At 39.8% G+C, this 22,765-nt stretch overlaps 2 protein-coding genes across 4 annotated transcripts; one reads left to right on the top strand and one right to left on the bottom strand.

Annotated features, from left to right (window-relative positions):
* Window positions 1-4,954: 4,954 nt before the first annotated feature.
* tmem100a (transmembrane protein 100a) lies at window positions 4,955-18,518 on the bottom strand. 3 transcript variants are annotated; one of them, XM_080300743.1, is made up of 2 exons: window positions 18,136-18,518; window positions 4,955-6,195 (listed from the first exon to the last, which is right to left on the bottom strand). In XM_080300743.1, the coding sequence occupies exon 2, from the start codon at window positions 6,110-6,112 to the stop codon at window positions 5,708-5,710; it is 405 nt and encodes a 134-aa protein (XP_080156869.1). In that variant the 5' UTR covers window positions 6,113-6,195; window positions 18,136-18,518; the 3' UTR covers window positions 4,955-5,707. The 3 variants fall into 3 exon arrangements, with proteins under 3 accessions (XP_080156869.1, XP_080156867.1, XP_080156868.1); XM_080300741.1 differs by lacking the exon at window positions 18,136-18,518 and adding an exon at window positions 7,859-8,125; XM_080300742.1 differs by lacking the exon at window positions 18,136-18,518 and adding an exon at window positions 6,347-6,556.
* Window positions 9,283-13,752, top strand: pctp (phosphatidylcholine transfer protein). The gene is made up of 6 exons (XM_026164012.2): window positions 9,283-9,485; window positions 10,446-10,563; window positions 11,464-11,543; window positions 11,647-11,818; window positions 12,336-12,403; window positions 12,937-13,752. The coding sequence occupies exons 1-6, from the start codon at window positions 9,357-9,359 to the stop codon at window positions 13,009-13,011; spliced, it is 642 nt and encodes a 213-aa protein (XP_026019797.1). The 5' UTR covers window positions 9,283-9,356; the 3' UTR covers window positions 13,012-13,752.
* Window positions 18,519-22,765: the final 4,247 nt, after the last annotated feature.

Below are 22,765 nucleotides of genomic sequence, written 5' to 3'. Positions count from 1 at the left end.
GTTCAAACTAACACAACACCAAGTAGATGGACGGACTTGGAAACACGAAACTGCTTTTAAGAAGCAGGTTGTTTGGCAACTCCAACATTTACACCACAGAGGAAAGATGACAACTATTTAAGGAGTGTGCACACCTTTGTGACTGTTATGAATACAACAGTCAAACAGTATTAAAGATGGGCACAGCTGCTGTGATGTCACCCACTGGTTTCTTAAGTCCCTGTATGAAGTTTTGAGATGAGCATCGCCATCGTTCTCCATCTTGGTTGCACAAACTTGGACGTGATGAAGAAGGGGCAGGTCTGACTGTGAAAGTGCATGCTCATTGGCTGAGGAGTGGTTGACCAATGAGCATGCAGTTTCATGTTACACATGATCTTTCATTTGATACACAGAATGGCCAAGATTTACAAAACAGACTTGAAGTTGACCGACTGAGCCCATAAACTCAACAGCAAAGTGTTTACAGAGTCAAGCAAGACAGCCACCTTCCCGTAGACGTGTTTTTGCAACTACAGCTATCACCTTCTGGTGGCCTTCGGATCGGTTTAAGGCACTTCCACATTGGCTTCATTTTTTCCGACCTGGAAGCTATGTCCGTCTTTTATATAATCTATGGTACATCATCACTGCACTTGTTGTGTACTCAATGTGAACCCACTTATACACTCAAAATAGTTAGTGTAAGTATGGAAGAGTATGCAATTTGAGATGGCAATTATGTGTTAGCATGCTGATGTTAGCATTACTCTCAAAGCACCACTGTGCAGGACCTCTGAGAGCTGCAGGGATGGAAGATGAAGAAATATGCAGAACAAAAGATTCCAGTGGATCTCCATCTCCGGACACCTGAAAAACCGGTTAAAATTGCTCCGACAAGTACAGAACTTGACTTTGGCCTTTTCTTGGAGTGGATATTAACAGTGCTGTGCTTGTTTCACCCTCATCAGGCAACCTGAACCAAGTCAAACAAAAGAAATTTTTGTAATTTTCAGGTTGTTATCGAAAATGAGCAAATGTCACTTGAGTCCGGTCAGCTAGTCAGAGAGCTGTCAGGTCGGGTCTGTCCGAGCCTCTTCACGCTCCGGCTGCACAGCTGTTTCATTAGAGGCAGCAGGAAGGAGCAGGATGTCTGTAATGCTGAGCTCGTTATGTTTAATTTTTTCAACAATGTGCAGTCGGTTGTTTTGAAGTCTGGAATTTAACACTGCAGCTTGTTCTCCTTTGTTGAAAGAGGCTGAAGGAGAACACATTCATTCCACAAGTCTTCCTTTTCATTTGTAACACTTTCTACTTTTTCCGTGCTAGTCACTTTTCTTTATTTTTTACTTCCATACTTGATTGACCTCTTAATTCTTCCTCTTCCGATCACCTTCTTTCCTTCCTTCCTTCCTTCCTTCCTTCCTTCCTTCCTTCTTTCCTTCATTCCTTCACTCATTCCTTCCTTCCAATTGAATTCTTTACGTCACTCGTTTTCTTGCTTCTATTCTCCTTTGGAACTCTTGAAATTCTTTCCTGTCTTTTTAAACTACATGCCCCCGGCTTCTTTCAGTTTATTGATAAAGTAACCCAGCAGCAGCGTGGCACTGATTGAAATGACAACTATGTGAGGCACAAAAAGTGACGCACACAGTCCCTACATGAGGTGCCAGCAGTGTGTAATGAGGCTAAAGACGCCGGGGGAGAGCACCTGTCAAACTTCATCTCAAGTCACCCATTTTTCCAGCTTCAGTCTGGCTTCCTCTAACCTGACAAGCAGGAGGAGACGCCTCACCGTGTCATGTGTCTCATTAACGTGTTACTGAGCTGATCTCGGAGTCTATTAAGTGCACGTCTTCAGCCGATTGCATGTGTGGTGGTGATCTCCCAAAAGTGACAAAGTGTGTTGTAGGTTCTCCTCTGACGCAAGGAAACCATTTAGTTGTAGTGTCTGGTGTCACGGGGACGCATAGCAACGCAAATGCTGCTTATAAATAAACTTCCATGTCCAGGCTATTTTAAACCTGACGGGGTCGGACGACAGCGCTCAACTTCCTTTTACTTTAGAGAATTTATGTCCTGAAACATTCAATTAGTCGTCCAGCAGAAGAAAAACAGCCAATATTTAGACACATAAAGTGATGATGGTGGTGGGAAAAAAGTAACAAATAGAGAGAAGCTATGTGTTAAATTGTTACTAAAGTGATTCCGACTTCTTTGAGTTTAGGTGCAAAGGCTGACTGTGATTTTTAAATTTGCCAGAATAATTAACTTTCTGCAACTTCCATCAGAATCATCTTCCTTTGTCAGTTGATGTTATTTTTACATTTGCAAGTTTGTAATGTCAAATAATCTGTAAACTGGAAATCCACCGAAATGTAACTCAGCTAAAACTAAATTGCCTCATATTTTCAAAGCTGATTAACTTAAAAGCTATTTTACTTAACGAATAGAAATATAAAAATTATTATTTTTTAATTTAAAAAAGAAGAAATGTCACAGAAATGTCAAAATATTCAAGTTAAGTTTTTATTTGCATCTGTAACTCTCGATATCTGAACAAAGTATTGAGGTTGGTCTGCATGTTTTTGACATTTGTGGCAGTGTACAACAAAGCAGCTTTTACTCAAGTATTTTTATGCTTTGAGTTACGTTTCATTTCCTCTCCATTGGACAAAATTGTACTTTTATTTACCTACAAATTAAGATTTTTTTGGAGTTTATAAAATCCAAATTTTTGCCATAGATTAATCTATCCAAGAGTTTAGTTCACACAGGAACTAGAATTTAACAAGATTTGCTTTATACCATTTAAAATTAGTCTTCAAGCTTCTTTTTTCCACAAATCTTTACAAATTACAATTGTTTACAGAGCATTCAGTAGTCATCAGGATCATCCATAATGAAAGTAGTGATTATTAGCTGTAGCCCAGAGTGAAATAGGAAAAGAATGACTCCACCTTAATGAACTACAACAGTAAAATCCTATAAATATGTGAGTAAAAGTAATGTAGTTATTCAGTATCAGTGGCTGTTTTTTACATAAAGTACTTTTATTTGCTTGTTTGCAGTTACATCCTCTTATTTAAATTACATAGAGGTTCTGAGTACTTCCTTGACATAAACCAAAACGTAGCCTCTGCTTTGTTGTTGATATTTTAACGGGGCAGGCCGTGATGACTGTGTTTTGAATGAAATCTAAATTCTCAAGTGAATACATTGGCTTTGGATTTGTCACCAGAAGACATGTGCAGTAAATTTGTGCGAAGACTCAAAGGCACACCCAAGTACGTCATGAGAGGCAAAACATTTCCCTCAACTCAGCAGTGAAAGCCAATGACTGAATGTTAATAAAATAACTCATCGCTTCTCCTACTCATAAACTGTCTCTAAGAAATACAAACACTGACGTCAAACCTCTGAGAGTCACATTTCCTATGAATGTAACAAGCCTGAAGAAACAGTCACACTTACTAATCCACTCTATGAGTGTAAGGCGACAGCAAACTGGAGCATAACTGTGTGACCAGGGAATATTGACAGTAAAATTATCCTATTGGTCACATTTTTAATACCAATATTAAAATAATCTTAATTTGAATATTTATTAATGTTATGTGCTTCAACGATTATCTCTGTCCTAATGCATTTTTAATAATTTACTGATTTCACTCTCATCATGTGTGTTATCATTTTGGTAGTCAGCTTTTTGGTTAAGAAAATAGTCCTCTACTAACAGATATACATATTCACCTAGGAGGTGATATGAATCTTTTTGTCCAGCAGTGGTCAGTTCCTTTGGTGGTGGAAACATATTTTGTGTAGTATTATAGAGAACTCTGAGAAAACTGACATACTGTTATTTGTGACCTTACCTGTTTCCTAGTTTGTTTAGCTGCTGATTCAGTTACATCTGTTCTGTCCGTCATGTTCAAAGATGTTAAAATGTTAAGTGGAGGGGTGACACGATGGCTTGATGGATAAGACAGTGTTGCTACTCCATTTTTAATATACGTCATTCAAGCTGTAGCAAAAAGACCCACACTGTTTGTATACTGAATATGCCCCAGGTGACGGTGGGTGACTTTTGTGTGTAGTTAAAATTTTAGAAGAACTGCAAATAGAGGATTAAGCTGAGCTCACTGTGTCTAAAGGTAGACCAAAACCTCGTGTCCCTAATCAACATTACTAATGTTGTATTAGCACTTTGCTAAGTGTTTGATCTATGCATACACATGTTACCAAAAACCTGGTGATCTTAGCAAATGAAAAATAAGCTTTACATATTATATTTAATTAAATGTCACTCAATGGGTTTTAGAACACTTAGAACACTTTAGAACACTGATAATCTGGACACACACAGGCTAGCAGTTTCACATTTTTCTGCTAAGCTAAAGTGGCTACAGTGTTTGGGGCTAAGAAACAAAGCGAGTGGAAATAAAAACCCTAAAAAACAAAACTGCAGCATTTTGGGGACATTTTGGGGGCTTTATGGATGATTTCTCTCTTTATAAAAACTTTATGGTGGGTGGTATATTTATTTTTTAAATAACTTGCTTAAATGTAGGTGCTGTGGCTAATAGCCTAGCTATCTGCTAAGCATTTCCTCTGCTAATTTGAGTCACTGAACTGTACAAGAAGTCTATGGTCCAGTTTCACGTGGTGAAATGCTAGTATTTTATTAATCTTTTATTTAGCAGGTGTGTCTGTATGTGTGATGCAGTCAGAATTTTTGGATGCAGCTAGCTAACCATTCTTGCTAGCGCTACACTCCCCCCTTTGGTCTAAATACCGTCACTCGTGGCTCCACAAACCCAACATCGTAGCTAAAACACTTATGTTAGCTCTTCAAATTTCAAACCAATGGGTGACATGGCTACACCCATCTTTTATATACAGTCTTTCCTTTCAAGACGTACAACAAAACAAGACAAAACTAAATTAATTCTGTCCAGTTGCGACACTAACAACATGCTTGATAAAATGATTTTATTAAACATCATGATCATGTGATAACAATGAATACATGCAAATGATTACGCTAAAACAAAGCTGCTAGTTTAATTTTACACAATATGAGCTATAGACAGTAAAAATGTAGTTGTCCACATTAAGTATTGCTACATAAAATGTGGATGTATCTTTGCATTATTTTTTTTAAAGAAATGTATTACATAATATGATGAATATGTAGGATCAAAGTGCTTTAAGAGGATGCATATTCAAAATTTAATAGTCCTTCTCAGCCATTATAACGTACCATACTTCAAAAGCAGGTCATTTCTCCCCATTTCCTGCAAGATGAGACTTTCTAAACAGATATTTGCAAGTTGAAGCCTAGCAAATGAGGCAAGAGTCATTGTTCTGGACTTTTTCAAACCACAGTCCTTCCCGCTGCAATCAAAGGCAGCACATCCAACAGCCGATTAATGGGAGACTTCCTCTACGCCACTCCGCACAGTGGTAATTCATCTTAATTGTGATACATTCCTTCTGGCTGTGTTCCCAGCTTACCAGATGCTCCACGTCTGTTTGACAAATAAATCCCTCACAATGTCTGTAAAGCTTTGAATTCTGAGCCTTGAGAGTCGGAGCTTTTACAGGTCGGAAACTGAAGAAACATTCTGGACAACATCTGCCTTCAGCTGGTTCTTCATCAAACCGTGTCGAGATCAGGCCTTTTCAGACTCAGAAAACCTGGAGCTGCGTTGTTTAAACTGCCGCTTCAAGTGAAAATGCTCCTCTGGTTTGCAACCAAGGCCGTTTGGCTCTCCCGCCGCCTCTCCTTCTTCCTCTCCAGCCGCACCTTCCAACAGATGGCACTGGACGCTAAAAGCAAGAGTCCTGCAGAGAGGAGCACCAGGCCAAAATAGGAGATGGTGGAGCCGTGCGAATTAAAGCTGTAAGCGACCGCGGTGACCACGATGCCCGCAATGAGCACTACCACACCAAACGGGATCGTGCAGCGATAGCAGGAGAGCTCTGCCCCGCCGGTGGCTGCGGTCAGCTGCACTTCATTAACTAGGGGGATGTTTAGGGCTGTCATGGCGACAGCAGGGCGCTCGGCGTTGTTGGCCTTCTCTGGTGTCGCTGGTGTTCTCATGGCCTCCTTGCTAGCGTCTTCTGGCATTTCAGGATCCAGCAGTCTTCTGTTAACAGACCACAGATGGTTCCTCGTTATTGATCTTTTCCCTGTGATCAGGATCTCCCAGTCTGTGGAGAAAGAAGCAGTGAAAGTGCTCAAACGTGTTGCTCAACACTGTAAACAGCAAAAGAAACTCTGGCAGAAGCTTTTTATTATAATTCAACACATTTCACAACTCCCCCCTCCTGACCACATGCTGCTTTAATAAACCCATGTAACCTCTTTGCACAATCCCAGCCGCCTCCTTCTGACCCAGTCAGAGGAGAATGACGCCGGACCACTCGTCCCAGCACGAGCTGAGACATTCCCTGGAGAGCGCAGGATATGACATTACAAACTGCTCCATGAAATGCAAGGAGCTTCGAAATCACAAACATCTTCACAAGCGCTCACCCCGCCTCCACACACACGCCTGCTGCATGGAAAGCTGAGTCACAATAAGTGGGTAGAAAAGACTTGCTGGGACTTTATCAGTCCAGATGTTTGAAATTGAAATTATTTAATCAAGTTTCTAAACATGAGCAGAATTTCCTCGCCCAATGGTCAGTGCTACACCTACAGGATTGTGTCTTCTGCAGCCAATACTTTGGGGCTCACTATTTCAAAATAATACAGAAGCCGCAGCATTTTACCACCAAAACTACTTCCCAACAGAGTGGAGACCCGTTTGGTTTAACTGTGTAATGACACTGAAAAACACAAGATAATAAAATCTCATCACCTTCCCTATTTTCCTCCAGGAAAACAACTTTATCAAGATGAAGAAAGCCATTTAATGTCCAGCATTAAATTTAGACGCTGCGTTTGGTATCTGCTGGTATCTGATGTCTCACACTGTATGGATTTTAGTATCTAAAAGTCCTTAGAGCGGGGTCACCGCATAAATGAAGAAGAAACTTCTGTGTACATCAGCACACATGTCAAAATCTTTACTATCCACAAACAATGAAACAAAACAACCAGAAAAGAGAGCACAGATCTGTGTATTTCTGTTACTTCAAGTCAAGAAATGTCTTTTTTCCCTCAAACAAAAGCTTTTAAAATTTGTTTTATATAAAAAATTAATAAATTTGAATAACTGTAAATGATTTACTCATGGTAGAAGCAGTGTAACTGTAACCAGTATGTCCCCCCACTCTTATTTATGAATCTTGTTTAATATTTTTGTGATTAAATATTTTCTTGATTTGAGTCGTCTTCTCTTAAAAGTAAAAAAAAAAATAGAGGACATAAATCATATAAATGTCAAACCCTAACCCTTTAGTTCAGCAGTACACAAAGTTCCTGTAAAGTGACTGATCTATTATTCATACACAGCTGCAATGAAAATGACCAGCATTGGGACAGACTGAAGAAATTAAGTGTAGTTTGTGGCTCTGGACCATTTAAAGAAGGGAGGATACTGTAGGGGGGAAAGCTGCAAGCTGTGAAGCCACAGGACTTTTAAACAACAAGAAAATGTGAAGAGTGGGGAACTCTCCAAACTAACTCTTGCAGGCTTTCTTAGTGGTAAACATGAAAGTTTGTTTATTGGGGTAACAAAAAATGAGGATTTATAAAGTTAAAAGTAAATCTATAAAATCTTAGCAAATAACCAAATCCAGTTCAGCTATAGCAACAAGCAGCAACACAGCCTGGCTTCAGCTGGTAACGATATATGTTTTTAATGTGTAGTAAATTTAGTGCAGATAGCCTGTTTTAGGTGGGAAATAAAGAAGAAAGCTTCGTTACCTCAGAGCCGTTTTCCATGTGGCAAAGTTTGCAAAGTGTCCCTCTGCTGCAGTGAGACTTGTCTATGAGCTGATGAATTATTTAACCAGACTAATCTAATTAAAAGTGAATGTTGTTTGTTCTCGCTCAGTGTTGAAGCTCACAGCGGACTCTCCGGGCTGGAATCTGACTCCCATTCATGAGAACTGCCGCACCGTAGAGTCGTCAGGTTAGGAGCTGCCAGCCGCACTGCCATCCTCATTCTAGCGGGACTGTTTCATGCGCCTCTGACTGCAGAGCGAAGATAGAAACCATCGGGGAAAGCTGGTGAATCCGGCGGTGCGTTTCAAAATAAAACGCGTTGATTGCCTGCCTTTATTTTGAAGTCCGAAGGTTTGCTTTGTTTGTTTTGTTACGCCTTGAGTTTATCAGCTGATAAAGGGCATACTGTGTAAGCGATGTAAATGAATGAAAGAAAAATAATGGCATATCACTCCATAATCTTTTATCATTATGACTGTTCACTGATAACATCAGGTTGGGCTGTATGTAGCCTGAGTAAACATTCTAACACCCTGCAATAAACAGTGCCTCACTTCTTTAGATTTATATCAGAATCAGAATCAGAATACTTTATAGATCCCTAGGGGAAATTATTTTGGTTACAGTGCTGCAATATAAACAGTAACAAAGACAGACAATACACTAAGTAAGAAATAGACACAATATATACATGCATATATATATATAAGTCACCTATATACTGAGCTTTTCCATCCATCCATCCATTTTCTACCTCTCTGCTTCTTACCTGGGTCCAGGTCTTTCTTCTTCTTCTCCAACCTAGCCCTTTAGCCTTTTTTTTCTTAAACAGACTCATACAAGTTTTTATATATATTGACCAATTTAAGAAAAAAAATCATAATTATGGCTAATTATTAGAGTTTGTCCTGAAACTAGTATCAAACTATCAGAATCCACTATCTGAATCTGGCCATCCCAGATGGCAGCCTGGTTCTGCCAGAGGTTTCTTCCTGTTAAAAGGGCGTTTTCTCTTCCCACTGTCACAAAGTGCTTATTCATAGGGGATTGTTTGATTCTTGAGATGTTCTCTGTATTATCGTAGGGTCTCTAGCATGAACATAAAGCGCCTTGAGACTGTTGCTATACTTTTTTGAGTTAAACTGAAACTGAAAAGTTAAATAAAATCCATATGAAATCTATATTAGCTAGTTTTATTATATAATTGCACTTTATTAACATTACTAGAAAATTCATAATAATACCAGCATTTTTTTTAAATTGCTCTCATTCACGTTCATTTTGCAGCTTAATTAAATATCATTCTGAATAGAAGTGTGGAGAGGTCAAATCTGTACAGAAGCGTGATGTCCAAACATCCTGTACGTCCTATCTCAGAAATGCTCCTGTTTGCACTGCGTGTTTTATTTTGAAGGCCGGGAGCGGAAGTATGGTGCTTGGCTGCGGGCTGGCCGGTGTGTCACAGTGAGAGTCCATCATGTCGCTGCGGTTTACGGATGAGGAGTTCCAGAATGCGTGGAAGGAGCTGGACGAGCCGCAGCTGGAGGGAGGATGGGAGCTGTTCGTGGAGACGATGGGAGTGAAAATCTACCGGCTCTATGACAAGGTAGGAAATCTCCAGTCAAACTGCTGCTTCTGCTGCAGGAAAAGCGACTCGGCGAGCCAGTTTGAATGAATGTGGTGAGCGCTGCAGAGCCTGAACTGTCGCTGTTTTATGTTTCCACCTTTTCTCTGTCAAAACGTTGAGCTGTTATCAAGCTGAGTATAAGTTTAGTTTAATTTATTAGCAGCAAAGATAAACAGCAGCGGCTAGCATGGGGAAGAAGCCGGAAGCTGAGCGGGAGTATGTTTTTTCTCCACTCAGAAACTTGCTGCACCAGTCCAACCAAACTCCATTCGGATAGACGTCGATTTATAGTTGCCTTGCCTTGGGGCGTAAACAGACACCCTGACTAACCTCGTTGAAGACATTCTTGCATCTGCAATGATCCACCCTTCAATTCGGCACATCCCTGACACATCTAGGTTGGCTTTTTGGTTGATTTAAAACAAGATTGTCAGTGGAAGCCTAATGTAAATAACAATGAAAGTTTAAAATCTCAGTTATGAAAAATGTTTCTTCAAGGTTATGTGTGAATTGTCACCTCTGTTTACTTCAAAACATGCTGAGTGATATAAGTGAAATGATTCTTTGAACATTTTTCTTTAAAAACAAACTTTTGGAGAAAAAAAAACTATCTTAAATCTAAAATAAATCACTTCAATTTGTACACGTTATAGATAATGGAATTTGGTATGACTTTTACTCTTAGAAGACATAAATGTACCTAATATATTTCTCATTCTAAGTATTGCTTTAGTTTTCTTGCGTAAAACATTGAAAAATCAATGTTAAAAGGAAAAAAACCCAAACATTTGAATCTAGGCCAACACAGTTCCTCACTGGGCGTGAGAAACGTAGACTGGCACTAATCAGAGTGGTGTGGTCAGAGCTTAGTTGCATAGTGTGGGTGTGGCATCATATGGCCTGCAGTTGGAAGAGAGAACTTTCATGTGCTGTTTGCAGGAAACTGGACTTTATGAGTACAAAGTCTATGGTGTGCTCACCACCTGCACTCCAGAGCTGTGTGCAGATGTCTACATGGACTTGACGTATCGAAAAGATTGGGATGGATATGTGAAAGGTAAAAAAACAGAAACAGCCCAGGAAGGCAGGGTTCACACCACATTTACTGTCTTTCTTTTATCTCTGTGTCTTCTCCGATCTTTTAGTCTTCATTAATGCTTTAAAATAACAGTTTCACTTTTCTTTCATCCCTGTTTTCATGCACATCTACAGTACCCAGCAGGTAACATGGTGTAGCTGTAGTCTTTTAGCTGAAAGCTGCTAATTTCAGTAGCATTTTCTGTGTTTTCTGTGGTGATAGCTTCTCAGTGTCTCTCCTTAAAAATATCCAGATATCAGAGGGGCCTACATTACCCATGAATGCCACTTTACAACCGACTGGCAACTAGTTTCCTGATTTTGGGTGTGTTAATATAAAGCAAGATTACATAAGAGCAAAAGAAGTGGAGAATAAACTAAAGATAATGATCAATCAGCAGGAAAACTTTAAAGGTAAATCTCTAGTGTATTAGCTGTAGTGTCTTAAACAGATGCAAATTGTTCTAGTATAGTGAAAAATATTAAAGTGAAGGAGAGAATAAAACCCAAAGATTTCCTTTATTATCCTTTCATTGAATCTAAAGCGCTCCTTCTCTTCCATGCAGTCTGTCTTGTGCAGTATGCAAACCACAACTTGTACAAATACAACCTGCTAGTGTTGCAAGTAGTTTTCTGTAAAGATGAAGTGGTTATTGCAGTATTTCAAGTATATTCCTTGAAAATATTCATTTCCTTGGCCATTTTTTCCTCATAAGACATTAAAATGTAATGGTTAGTATAGTTGGGGGTGGTTGTCCTTCTCTTTTCCCTAATTTCCCTCGGGATTAATAAAGTATTCTGATTCTGATATCATGTATTTCAGCTGATATTTATGTGCTTCTGTAGCTCATTGAATGATTGTGTCATTTTTCTTATTCAGAGCTATATGAGAAGGACTTTGATGGACAGTCAGCCATCTACTGGGAAGTGAAATACCCGTTCCCGCTGTCAAACAGAGACGTATCCTTCTGATCTGCACTAATACGTTCAGTTCGCATAGATTTGGAAAAGGCTGTGAATGCTTTTCTCAGCGTGTCATGTTCCCTAACAGCTTAAACCTAAGTATGTTTATGTGAGGGAGCGGAAAGACCTGGATATGGACGGCAGGAAGATCTGGGTGATCCTTGCCAAAAGCTCCCCGGAGACACCGTGTCCAGAAAAGAGCGGCGTGCTTCGGGTCAAAGACTACAAGCAGAGCGTTTCCCTGGAGAGTGACGGAGCTGGTGGAACTAAACGTAACACAATAAGATCACTTTAAACAATTGCAGTTATATAATTATGTTCATGTAAATAAATGTGTTTTTTTTAAACAGAAAGATTCCAGGTTCATGTGAATACATTTGCAGTTTAAATTATACAAATGGCCCATCATTTGAGCCGTTCACTGAAACGGAATAACATATATACTCGTAGATTCGTCGGTGGCCCTGGTTTATCATCTGTTTTACTGTAAATGGGACCATAATTTACTAGATGAACATAATAAGTTATTAAATAAATCTTTAAATGAGTGATTGAATTTATAAACGCTTCTGAAAAGTGTCTACTGAAGTTGCAAATCAAGTGAGAAGTAGACTCATTTTCTCATAGACTTCTATGTAATTATTCCTCTTTTGAACAAGGATAGTCGCCCCCTGCTGGCCATTAGAAAGAATGCAGGTTTGAAAACGTGCTGCATTAGCTTCACTTTTCAGAATGGAAGGCTTGGTTGCAGAAACTGTATAAATATTGAACCGCCTGCTTGTGTTTCAGTTTTCATGAATTACTTTGACAATCCTGGCGGAAATATTCCCACCTGGCTGGTGAACTGGGCAGCGAAGGTGAGTCAAACACACAAACACATTTAGAACTTTGCATGAAAAACTCTAAATCAGATGATTGCCCATTAAACAGATGGGTCAACTGCATGTAAGACTACATCCTCAACAGATACGTCTTCCTCTTCTGTGCTCTGTGTGGTTAACATTTACCAAAACATCTGTGCATCACTCTTCATCATTTGAAACACGTTCTGATTTATTAGTTCTTGTTTAAAGGGGCGTTCAAAGTCTTGCAGTGTTTAAGGCGTCAGTTTGCACCAGGGCCTCACAACCCCTGAAATGCACACGTGTTCATAGTTGACCTGCTTAAACTGATCTGTGATGAGAGCTTTAAAGAGGGCGTTAAAGAGTTCACTCGCAGGCCCGCGAGAGCTCCGTCCCTCTGCCTGCCTTCATGCTTTCCCATCGTTATGGTTCGCAGATGTGTTGCAGGCTGACGTCAATGCTTGCCACTCCTAGGTGGGTCTTCTTGGCACATGTGTGAATGACGCTCGCTGATAGAGATGCTCTTTGCGTGTGTTTTTTCAAAACAGAAAGGGGTTCCAGGGTTCTTAACGGACATGCAGAAGGCCTGCAGTAACTACAAAAACTACTGCCAGAAGAAATGAGGGCAGCTGACGGGAAAGCAGCTTCTGGTCAAGAGCTTTGGTTGATTTTTCTTTCTGTCTCTTTAGTTCTGGGAAGCATTTTTAAAATTGTATAATTACACTGAAATTGCGTTTACGGGATGAATGTGGCTTTGTGTGGGCTGCTACTTGTTTTTTCTAGCATGCTGTTGACTCAGGCATGACGTGCATGGCCGGCCACTCTGATTAAATAGCTGCAGGGAATCAATTCAAGTCCTTTGTGCTGTATTGATTAATACTGTGTTGTTTTGTTTGTGCAATCTATGCAAATTCCAATCAGGATTAATGGGATGCCGTGGGGTATTTTTTAAATTAAATGTTTATACAGAAGTTATAGGTTATTCCTTTTGGGCCTGTGTAGTGAAATCTTGTATAAAATGCTCCGACTTTGTCTGTTTCTATAAAGTCATTTACTGTAAATGTGACAGATGGATTATGTATTTAGATTTACTGAAGGTTTGAAAACACTGGAATCTGTTCATTTTCAATCCACTGCATGTAGTTTATTTAATCTCTTTCTGTTTCCGATGACGTGAAAATGAGAGTACCTTCTAAAGGTTTCAGGAGTTTTAGTCAAAGATGCAATATTATCTCAGATATTGTGTAAATTCAGGCTATATTTCCTGTTGATACAGGTGAATGTGGTTTTATCTGGTCATAAAAAGCCTATTACTGTGTAATATTGCTTTTATTGATGTAATTAAACTTTTATTTTAAACTAAAGCTGAAATTGTTGAGTTTTTCCACACACACTGACACTTGTGTTTGTTAAGAGAACAAAAGTCCTGTGCTTTTGTTAAAAATGGTGGGTAGTTTCAAAATTCTTAAAAGGTAAAATTCAGTGTACCATAATTTTAATTCAGTTTCAATTCAGTTTTATTTATATTGTGTCAAAGCACAATAACAGTCACCTCAAGGTCCTCTACAGCGTCTCAAACTCGTGGCCTGGGGGCCACTTGCGGCTCACGTGACCGTTACTATATAATGTAATTTGACCTGGAAGTTATTGTTTTGTTAGGGAGGATTTGTTTGTTGTTGAGTGCAGTGTTAAGTTCTAAGAATGATTTAATATGAAGGCAACATGAGCAGAGAGTACAGTCGTGCTGAGGGACTGGCTGTGTTAGCTCAGTGAGAGAGTCGAACACTGTGTACACTGCATTTTTGTTTTGTTAAATATAGGGCTGCTCAATTAATCGAATTTTAATCACGATTACGATCTGGGCTTTCAACGATCATTAAAAATGACTGAGCCGATTATTAGCCCCTCCCTCGTTTATCCGCGACACCTTAAAGGCCGGTCCATGAAAATATTGTCGGGCATAAACCGGTCCGTGGCGCAAAAAAGGTTGGAGACCGCTGATTAAGAGGACCCGAGGGAAGCTCGGAAAGCTAAGCAGAAGTTATTTGGAGAGGAGAGTGACTGCCGTTGGTTGAAAAGAGAGGTAAAAAAAACTTCAGTGGTGTTGCACACTATTTTATATTATTTTTTAAAGTCATTGTTAACCCTTTAAAGCCGGTCAGAGCAGCACGCTCCGTTTTGTGTAACTATTTTTAAATCCCTGTAGAACCTGGACCGTGTAAGCTAGCGCAATAATTTGTTTTGCATATGAAACCAGAGGAGTTGTACTTACATCTGATGCCATCAGCTTGTCCTCGGTCACGGTTTCCTTCCACATATAGCTTTGCAAAAATTGCATAAAAAGCGCTTGCAGGAATAAAAACATAATATTCCAGAAACACGCTTCGCTGATCCGATCAGCTGTTCGTAACACTTCCCACAGTGAAACAGGCGTCAGCGCGAACTATCACATATCCGCCATTTCCTGGCTGAAACCGGAAGTGGTGTCATTTTCGCGGAAATGTAGTTTTTTTTACTTGTAGGCCTTAAAGGCCTATACTGCTCATGTTTGACTTTTCTGAATAGTTTCTGGGATGCTTAGAACTCGAATTGCACTGCTGGAAATAGTTTATTTTGATGCACATGCTGTTTTCTTTGAAAATTTGCATCATAGGATTGTTTTTTTGTTTTTCCTGCAGTATATAAAAATTGGTGTATCTCCAAAATAAAACTATGAACACACTCAAAATAAGTTTCCTGTTGTTGTAAACTATTTTTTGCAACTTTTTTGTATTTAAAGTTTTGAGGGACAAACCTCTTAAATTTCTCCAAGTAGAAATATATATAAAAAAACAAACAAAAACGATTTTCAATTTTTTTTTGTAGTTTATTGCACTTTTTTGCAATTAATGTAGTTACTATGGACTTAATGCATACATATTATTAAAATATGGGCTATAACAGTTGTATAGCAACTTGAAATGCTCCCATAAATGGCACTACAACATGTAAAAAAATAATATAAGCTCTGGCGGACTTGGTTCTATAGTAGGTCTTAAAGGGTTAAATAAATATCGTCAAATAATCGAGATCTCAATTTCAGTGAAAATAATCGTGATTATCATTTTTGCCATAATCGAGCAGCCCTAGTTAAATATGAACAAAATAATAGCAGCAGTGCTGCCACGTGTCTGTCCAGAAAGAGAGGACCAATGTGTTTGTATCGCCGGAGCACCACTTCCTGCCATAAAAGACATCTACAGGAAGCGGTGTCTGAAAAGGGCTGGGAAAATCATCAAAGACCCCAGTCACCCATCACATGGACTCTTCACCCTCCTGCCCTCTGGGAGGCGCCACAGGAGCCTCCGGACTAAGACCACCAGGTACCGGAACAGCTTCTTCCCCACAGCTGTCAGACTCCTGAACTCTGCCTCCTGACATCTGACCCACGTTAACACATGGACTGAACATACACACACACACAATGGACAACTGTACCCTCAAACACACAATAATAACATGGACTGAACCACCACTCACAACCACCAGCACTTTATATAGCCTCTGTAGAAACTATCTACACCCTCACTTATCTTAACTGCACTACTGTATAGCTCTGTGTAAATAATCATTCTGTACATTGTATAATTTTTAACCCTACAACTGTTTACAACTTGCATAGTTCACATTTCTGTATAGCTGTATATCTCAGATTCTGTAAAGTTATTTATTTCATATTCTGTATAGTTTTTCATATTTATATCCTGTTCATAGCCTGTACATAGCTTGTACTCACTACAGCCTGTACATACTTATAGTTATAGAATATTCACAACATACTTCATACCGTGTACATTATAACATACCATAATAGACCCATTTCTGTAATATACTCACATATCTATACTATTGCTAATATATATTGTAATATATCTATATCACTAAGCACTTCTGGATGGATGCAAACTGCATTTCGTTGCCCTGTACCTGTGCATGTGCAATGACAATAAAGTTGAATTCTATTCTATTCTATTCTATTCTATTTATTTGGTAGTTCAATGGAAAAAAAAATTGCCCTCACGTTTGCAGTTTTGTGTTGTTATAAAATATTTGAAATTTAAAAAACCAAACAAAACCCAACATTTGCAGAAATATTTGTGGGTGTTTTCTTTTTTTAGTTTTTTGGACTACTTGAACACTAAATCGGCCCTCCAATGAGATGACAGTGCTAGCAGTGGCCCTCAGCTCATTTAACTGTGTAAGATAAAAACTACAATAATACCGAGAAACCCCAACAATCAGATGATTCCCTATGAACAAGCGCTCAGACAGTGGAAAGGAAAAACTCCCTTTTAACAGGAAGAAACAGGAGGCCAAAGGAAGGACGGTCATCTGCCGTGATCCTCCCCGTGGAGCAGGGACGTGCAGAGAGGTTTAAAGGGGCGGGTGCTCAAAGTTAAAAAGGGGCACATTGAACCAGGCTGAATAACAACAACACACATTCATCAAGAATCTAATATGGGAAGGGCAGGGCTGTGTTGATCTGAGACTGTAGACATTAAAAAGTCCATAGGAGAGATGGTAGCTGATTAAACAAGTGTCATGAGATAATAACAAAATGCAAAGATTGGTGACAGCGCTTGGAACCATAAGGCAACAAAAAACTGTGACATAAACTCGGCTCTGCCTGTGAATCACTCTTTGCTTCTCTTCTTCCTTCCTTCCCATCATTTCATATATCACTCTCCACTTGCTGTCTATCTGAGAACAAGGCACAACTTGCTATTGCAATAAACTATAATCTAATTATCCACACCTAACAACTCTTGCACTTAATCTATAATAAAATGATGACAGAAAAATGTTATAGCACTGCCTTTAGTAGCCTCATACAGCGCCTACTGTTTCCTCCTCATGTCCTTACCAGCCATGTCTGCACAATGTTATATCATGAGTAATATTTTTTTAAATCCAGCTAAATAAAACACACACATGCACACACAGTGACATTTTAGACCTTCTTCAGAATACTGTATATACTATGGGCATCATGGTGCTGATCCAGAATCCTTACATTATTATTCATTACTAGAGCTACAATAATAAAGCAATGAGGAGGGGGAAGTAATAAATATGAAATAATGTATTTATGATGATTCCATTTGTTTCACTATCCTCTCTGTGCAGGGGCAAAGCTTATTACATGTTTAAACTGTAGAGATACAATCATTTTACTGCTGTAACATCCAACTTTTGTCTTATTTAAAATATAAATCTAATATAATCTGCTTCTTAATGTATGTTTTTTAAAATACAGCTTGTGTTTTTTAATATATTATAATTATAATAATTATTATGTGGACATGCATATTAGATCGTTTTTTAGTGAAATATAATCCCTCCAGAAAGGCAGGAAATGCCCAGAAACTTACTCTAAAACTAAATATGTTCTAAATACTTTAAAACTAAATATGTTCTAAATACTTTAAAACTAAATATGTTCTAAATACTTTAAAACTAAATATGTTCCCTAAAACGGTGACAGAGCTACAGACCCATGACAGCCTTACACAGGTAGGCAGCAGCTATGACCAGCACTACTTGTGCAGTTAATAAAAGGACAGGTAATGTTTGTCGCTCTGTTGCACACACAGCACGCTCGTTTGTTTCAGTTCGTCAGTTGCAACAAGACAGCTTACCAACGTGTACGTAATAAGCTAATACTCCTGGGTGCTACACACTACAGTGTGCGCTGTACACCTACTTACTGGTTTTGTCGCATCAGTCTGTGTCTCTGAGTTAACTTGTGTTTCTCCTACAGCTCCGGACCGCAAAAAATGCGCGTGCTCTTTGTGAGCTCGTTCCCGGCTCGTAACCAGCGCGTTCTGCCGTCGAGGGCGATCATTGGTTAAATGTGATCATGTGACTGATGCAAGCCAGATCCTTTTATTTAGCAAAACTGTGATTAATAGTTAAATATTATTGTTGAGGGGCACAGAAAGGACTCCGCACGCACACACACATAAAAAAATAAATAAAAAATTTTTAAAAGTTGCCTCAACAAAAGGGCACTTTGGGCACTCATCAGGAAAGGGGCGGGTGCTCAAGCCCCTCTAGCCCCCCCCTCTGCACGTCCCTGCCGTGGAGAGAGCGAGAGTCTGTTCCTGCATGAATATGTGAGGACGCAGAACCCTCCACAGCTAATGACGCACTTGATACTTTAAACGTTTTACAGGCGGCGCATTCACGGATCATTCATATCAACAGTGCCACAGTATTTACCTGAGGCATTTAAAAACAGTTTACCGTCTGCAGACTAAACCACAGCAGTGGTGTATAACAGCAGCATGTGGGATTTACAGCTGCGATGTTTTTCTGTCAAATGTGAGTGCTTGAAGACTTTCACCGTGTTGTGGTCAAAGCACACAGCCAGCAAATACGCACTTGGTCTTTATTTCACTAAGAATAAGGCTGTGTGCTTTAATCCAAGTCTAGATTAATTATTATTTATTTATTTTAATCGTGTGGTTGGGATTGAATGCATTAGGAAGGTCAAAGTTGTTCTTAAAACTAAAAATATCAACAAACAACATACATTTTTCCCGAAAAATGAACTTCACAATAACAGCTACCGTTATAATCACACGCATGCGCACAGGTTTCCTGACCAGATGGAGGCCCTGCTGCTGATTGTGAATTTAAAAAAGGAAAAGTAGGCTATATCCGGTTCACCAGCGGCACTTTCATCAATTAATTGATGATGTAAAGTAATTAAATGCCACATAACCGGATTGAATGTGAATTTATTTTATGTCTTGGAAGCGTGCTAGCTGTTCCTTAAAAAAATAAATAAATATATATATATATATATATATATACACATATTGTCCAATTAGCAGATCCGACTCTTCACTGCGAAGCCTCCGATTGTGCCATCTCAGCAGCTCCTGGTGAGTTTTTTTCACCCCCTTTTCTATATTTAACAACAGTTACAGAAGTAAAACTTAAACAGGAAACTACACTGTGTGTTAAAGCCTAATAGGGCGGCTAATACAGCTAACAGAAAGCTGTTGAAAACAGCTGGATTTTAGCTTTAGTTTGTCTCTAAATGAAGATGTCTAACAGGTGCGTGCTGCTAACAGACTGACTCTCTAATATGACTTCATATGTAAAGTGTATATGTAGCCTTAGCTTGAAGTGAGCGCCATGTGACTGTAGGTGTCAAACAGAAGTTCAACAACAACAACAAAACAAATGTTGTTTAAAGGAAACATTTAGCCTTTAACGCTGGTTTGAATCAAGAAAATAACAACAACACTACATAAACACAACTATCGAATCTAAATAGAGCAACATGTTTTATTCCTTTCTACAAACTAATGCACATGCATGTAAAGATACAGCAGATATGAGCTGAACAGGTTGGTGATTGTGCTTAAAGTTTAAACCAGATGTTTCTCGTATAAAAACAAATTAACAAAACATTTTGTTTCTGTTCTGGGAATTATGCTAACCGTACTGTGATAGGAAATGTGAGCAGAGCTATGGCTTTTCTCGTTTCTCATCCTGTGACGGAGTTTTCTCCACAACAAGTGGATCCTGGAAGCAGACGCCCAGGTCCTTAGAAGGTTTGTGTCTGACTGTCCTACAAACATGCACAGAAGCCTCTGAACCTGTCAGGCTGTCCATTGGGATCTTCGCAGGTGTCCAGCGTTGTCTAGTTGAGGAACGCTTGGAGTTGTGCGAATCTTGGGGTCGGGCCTCCCTAGATGTTGCTTGGCACAGATAGCACAGTGGTGTGCGGAGTGACAGGAAATGAAAAACAAACAAACAAAAGGTATCTGTCTCATGTCTTGAGCTGGAACAGGCATGTCAGCAGCTCTAAGCTCCAGTGTGTCATCTGTCATCTGAAGATGATTAATAGTAGCATGGTGCCAAGCAAGCCGAAGAGACCCTTGGAAGCCAAACGTGCTTTGTGAGACAGTCTTGGCCTGCTTTAAATGAATAAACCAGAGGAAGCAAGAGTTTGTCTGATGGTGTGTGTGATAAGGCGGTGGAGTCGAAATGTGTGCCTGTGGAGACAACATGTCAGCTGTCTGTCATTTACATGGGACCTTTGAGGGTGGCAGTGGAGTTTGTGGATTTTAATTTTGTTGACGTGTGGCCTCAATCGATATCGCTTGATCCTGAGAAACTGGCAGATACACTTCAAATGATGTGCTGTGTCCAGGTGTGCTAATTTGATGACAGCCATGCATTATTGCTTCATTATTTATTTATCTGCATAACAACATTTTAATTTAATGTATCAAAAACAATTATTTGCGAGCTATGAACTGAAGTCGGCACCGGTGCTGCTGAACAACTAGTGAAAGACAACTGAGACGAGAAATAAAAAACAAACAGAACTGGAAAGGTTTCAGTTGGGCCAGGGATGTCAACAGCTCTAAGCTCTAGTGCGTCATCTGTCATCCTAAGTTGGCTATTGCTAGCATGGTGCCAAGCAAGCTGAAGAGACACTTGGAATCCAAACATCGCTTCTGAGAAAGTCTTGGCCTGCTTTAAATGAATAACCAAAGGCAACATTGTGTCTGATAAGCCGGGGGAGGCAAGCTGACACTTCATGATGCCTCATTTTTGGGGGTAGACGTGTGCTTTAAAATGTGGGCTTGCCCTCTGCTGTGCACTGGGCCACAGCCGAGTCCATTAGAGCCTTTTGGGCTCTTTGACGTGCCCCACCTGCTGATGCTGGGCAGTTGTTGTGGAATGTCAGTGTGCTCACCTGCTACAAGAGGCTGTGAGGGGTCACTGCTGCCATTAGGAATGTGCTTATCTGCAGGTGGGGGATAAGACCTGGAGTTTCCCACAACACGGCTTGTAACAAGATGATAATGATATTCACGTCACCTGTTAGTGTTTTTACTGTCGCAGCCATATGTGCGTGTTTAAACATCTCATCGTAAAACTCTGAGCATTAATCTGCTGCTGTAACAACACCCACTCTTCTTAAGAGGCTTACTGTAGCGCAGGATTTTGGGACGGTGCCTAAACCAGAAAAACAGGCTCGTAGTAAAAGTGCTGACAGTTTGAACTGCATCAGAACAATTTATCAAACCCTTCCTCTTATTAGCTGTGTTGTTGTTGCTATGACTAACAAATAATTACAGACGTTGTTTTACACATTTGACCGTCGGTGCTTCACATGGCTCATAAACCTTCATCTGATCTGCTTTAGTCTTGCTTAGATGTGTTTTTTGGGCACTCGAGTAAGTGCAGAGCAGGGTTTGAAGGGCGTCTGTTAACTAGAAAGAGTAGCATTAATCTCCATTTCAAGGAAACTTGCAAATTTATAATACACACACACACCTAGGATGGCTCCTGGTTGAGGTGTTTCAGGCATGTCTTCCTGGGAGGAGTCCCTGGGGTAGACTCGCGACACACTGGAGAGATTGTCTCTCAGCTGTCTGGGTAATGCCTCTGCGTTCCCCAGAGAAGCTGAGGAAAGTGGTAGGGAAGAAGGAGGTCTACACTTCTCTGCTTAGGCTGATGCATCATAAACCTGGCTCCGGATAAGTGAAAGAAAGTGGATGGATTCAGGGATTTATGAAAATGTTATCTGTAGTTGGAGGTTTCAAGCAGCAGCATTTTGGAGTGCAACAGTAGTGACACAGACATAACCTAGGTCATGTTTTCCCTGGAAGTTTTAAGTGTAAAATAACTAATTAACTTTAATTTTAACTTTATAACTATTGCTAAAGTAGCTTAACCTTGGAACTTTTCAGGAACTGCACAAAATATTGTAAATTTCGGGTTGAGGTTATTTTTAACCAGCTGCTTAAATTCCTCTTTTTCCACCACGGAACCTCATCCGTCACTTCCATCCACATGGCGTGCATCTAATCCAGGGGTGAGCAACTCCAGGCCTCGAGGTCCGGTGTCCTACAGGTTTTAGATCTCACCCTGGGTCAACACACCTGAATGAAATGATGAGTTCATTAGCAGGCCTCTGGAGAACTTCAAGACATGCTGAGGAGGTCATTTAGCCATTCAAATCAACTGCGTTGGATCAAGGATACATCTAAAACCTGCAGGACACCGGCCCTCAAGGCCTGGAGTTGCCCACCCCTGATCCAGTGAGTGCTTCGACCCTTGGTGTAGTCATTTGTTCATTTCCAGAGTGCACGTCACCAGCTGGTAGCATCTACTAATATGTCTTCTCAGCCTGGTCGTACTTGACGGTGCGTTTTTTGCGTAAAGTGGTGAAACAGGCTTGTTTCTATCATTAGCAGGAACAATTTTCTCCCATATTTCTCAAAGCACTGTGATGCGGTTTGGTCTGCATTCTCCACAAACAGCCTTATTAAGAGTTAACAAGAGATATTTTTATAACTGAATTAT

The sequence above is a fragment of the Astatotilapia calliptera genome, chromosome 4, assembly GCF_964374335.1.
Source record: "Astatotilapia calliptera chromosome 4, fAstCal68.1, whole genome shotgun sequence".
NCBI classification, from domain to species: Eukaryota; Metazoa; Chordata; class Actinopteri; order Cichliformes; family Cichlidae; genus Astatotilapia; species Astatotilapia calliptera.
The sequence above is the reverse complement of the archived record's forward strand: the minus strand, read 5'-3'. Positions and strand labels throughout refer to the sequence as shown.

What these genes read in the sequence shown, in the direction of transcription:
- tmem100a (XM_080300743.1), bottom strand. Translation starts at nt 6,112, where the DNA reads ATGCCAGAAGACGCTAGCAAGGAGGCCATGAGAACACCAGCGACACCA.
- pctp (XM_026164012.2), top strand. Translation starts at nt 9,357, where the DNA reads ATGTCGCTGCGGTTTACGGATGAGGAGTTCCAGAATGCGTGGAAGGAG. An exon ending in TTGGGATGGATATGTGAAAG is followed by an intron (nt 10,564 to 11,463) that starts GTAAAAAAACAG and finishes TTTCTTATTCAG; the next exon opens with AGCTATATGAGAAGGACTTT. An exon ending in TCCCGCTGTCAAACAGAGAC is followed by an intron (nt 11,544 to 11,646) that starts GTATCCTTCTGA and finishes CTTAAACCTAAG; the next exon opens with TATGTTTATGTGAGGGAGCG.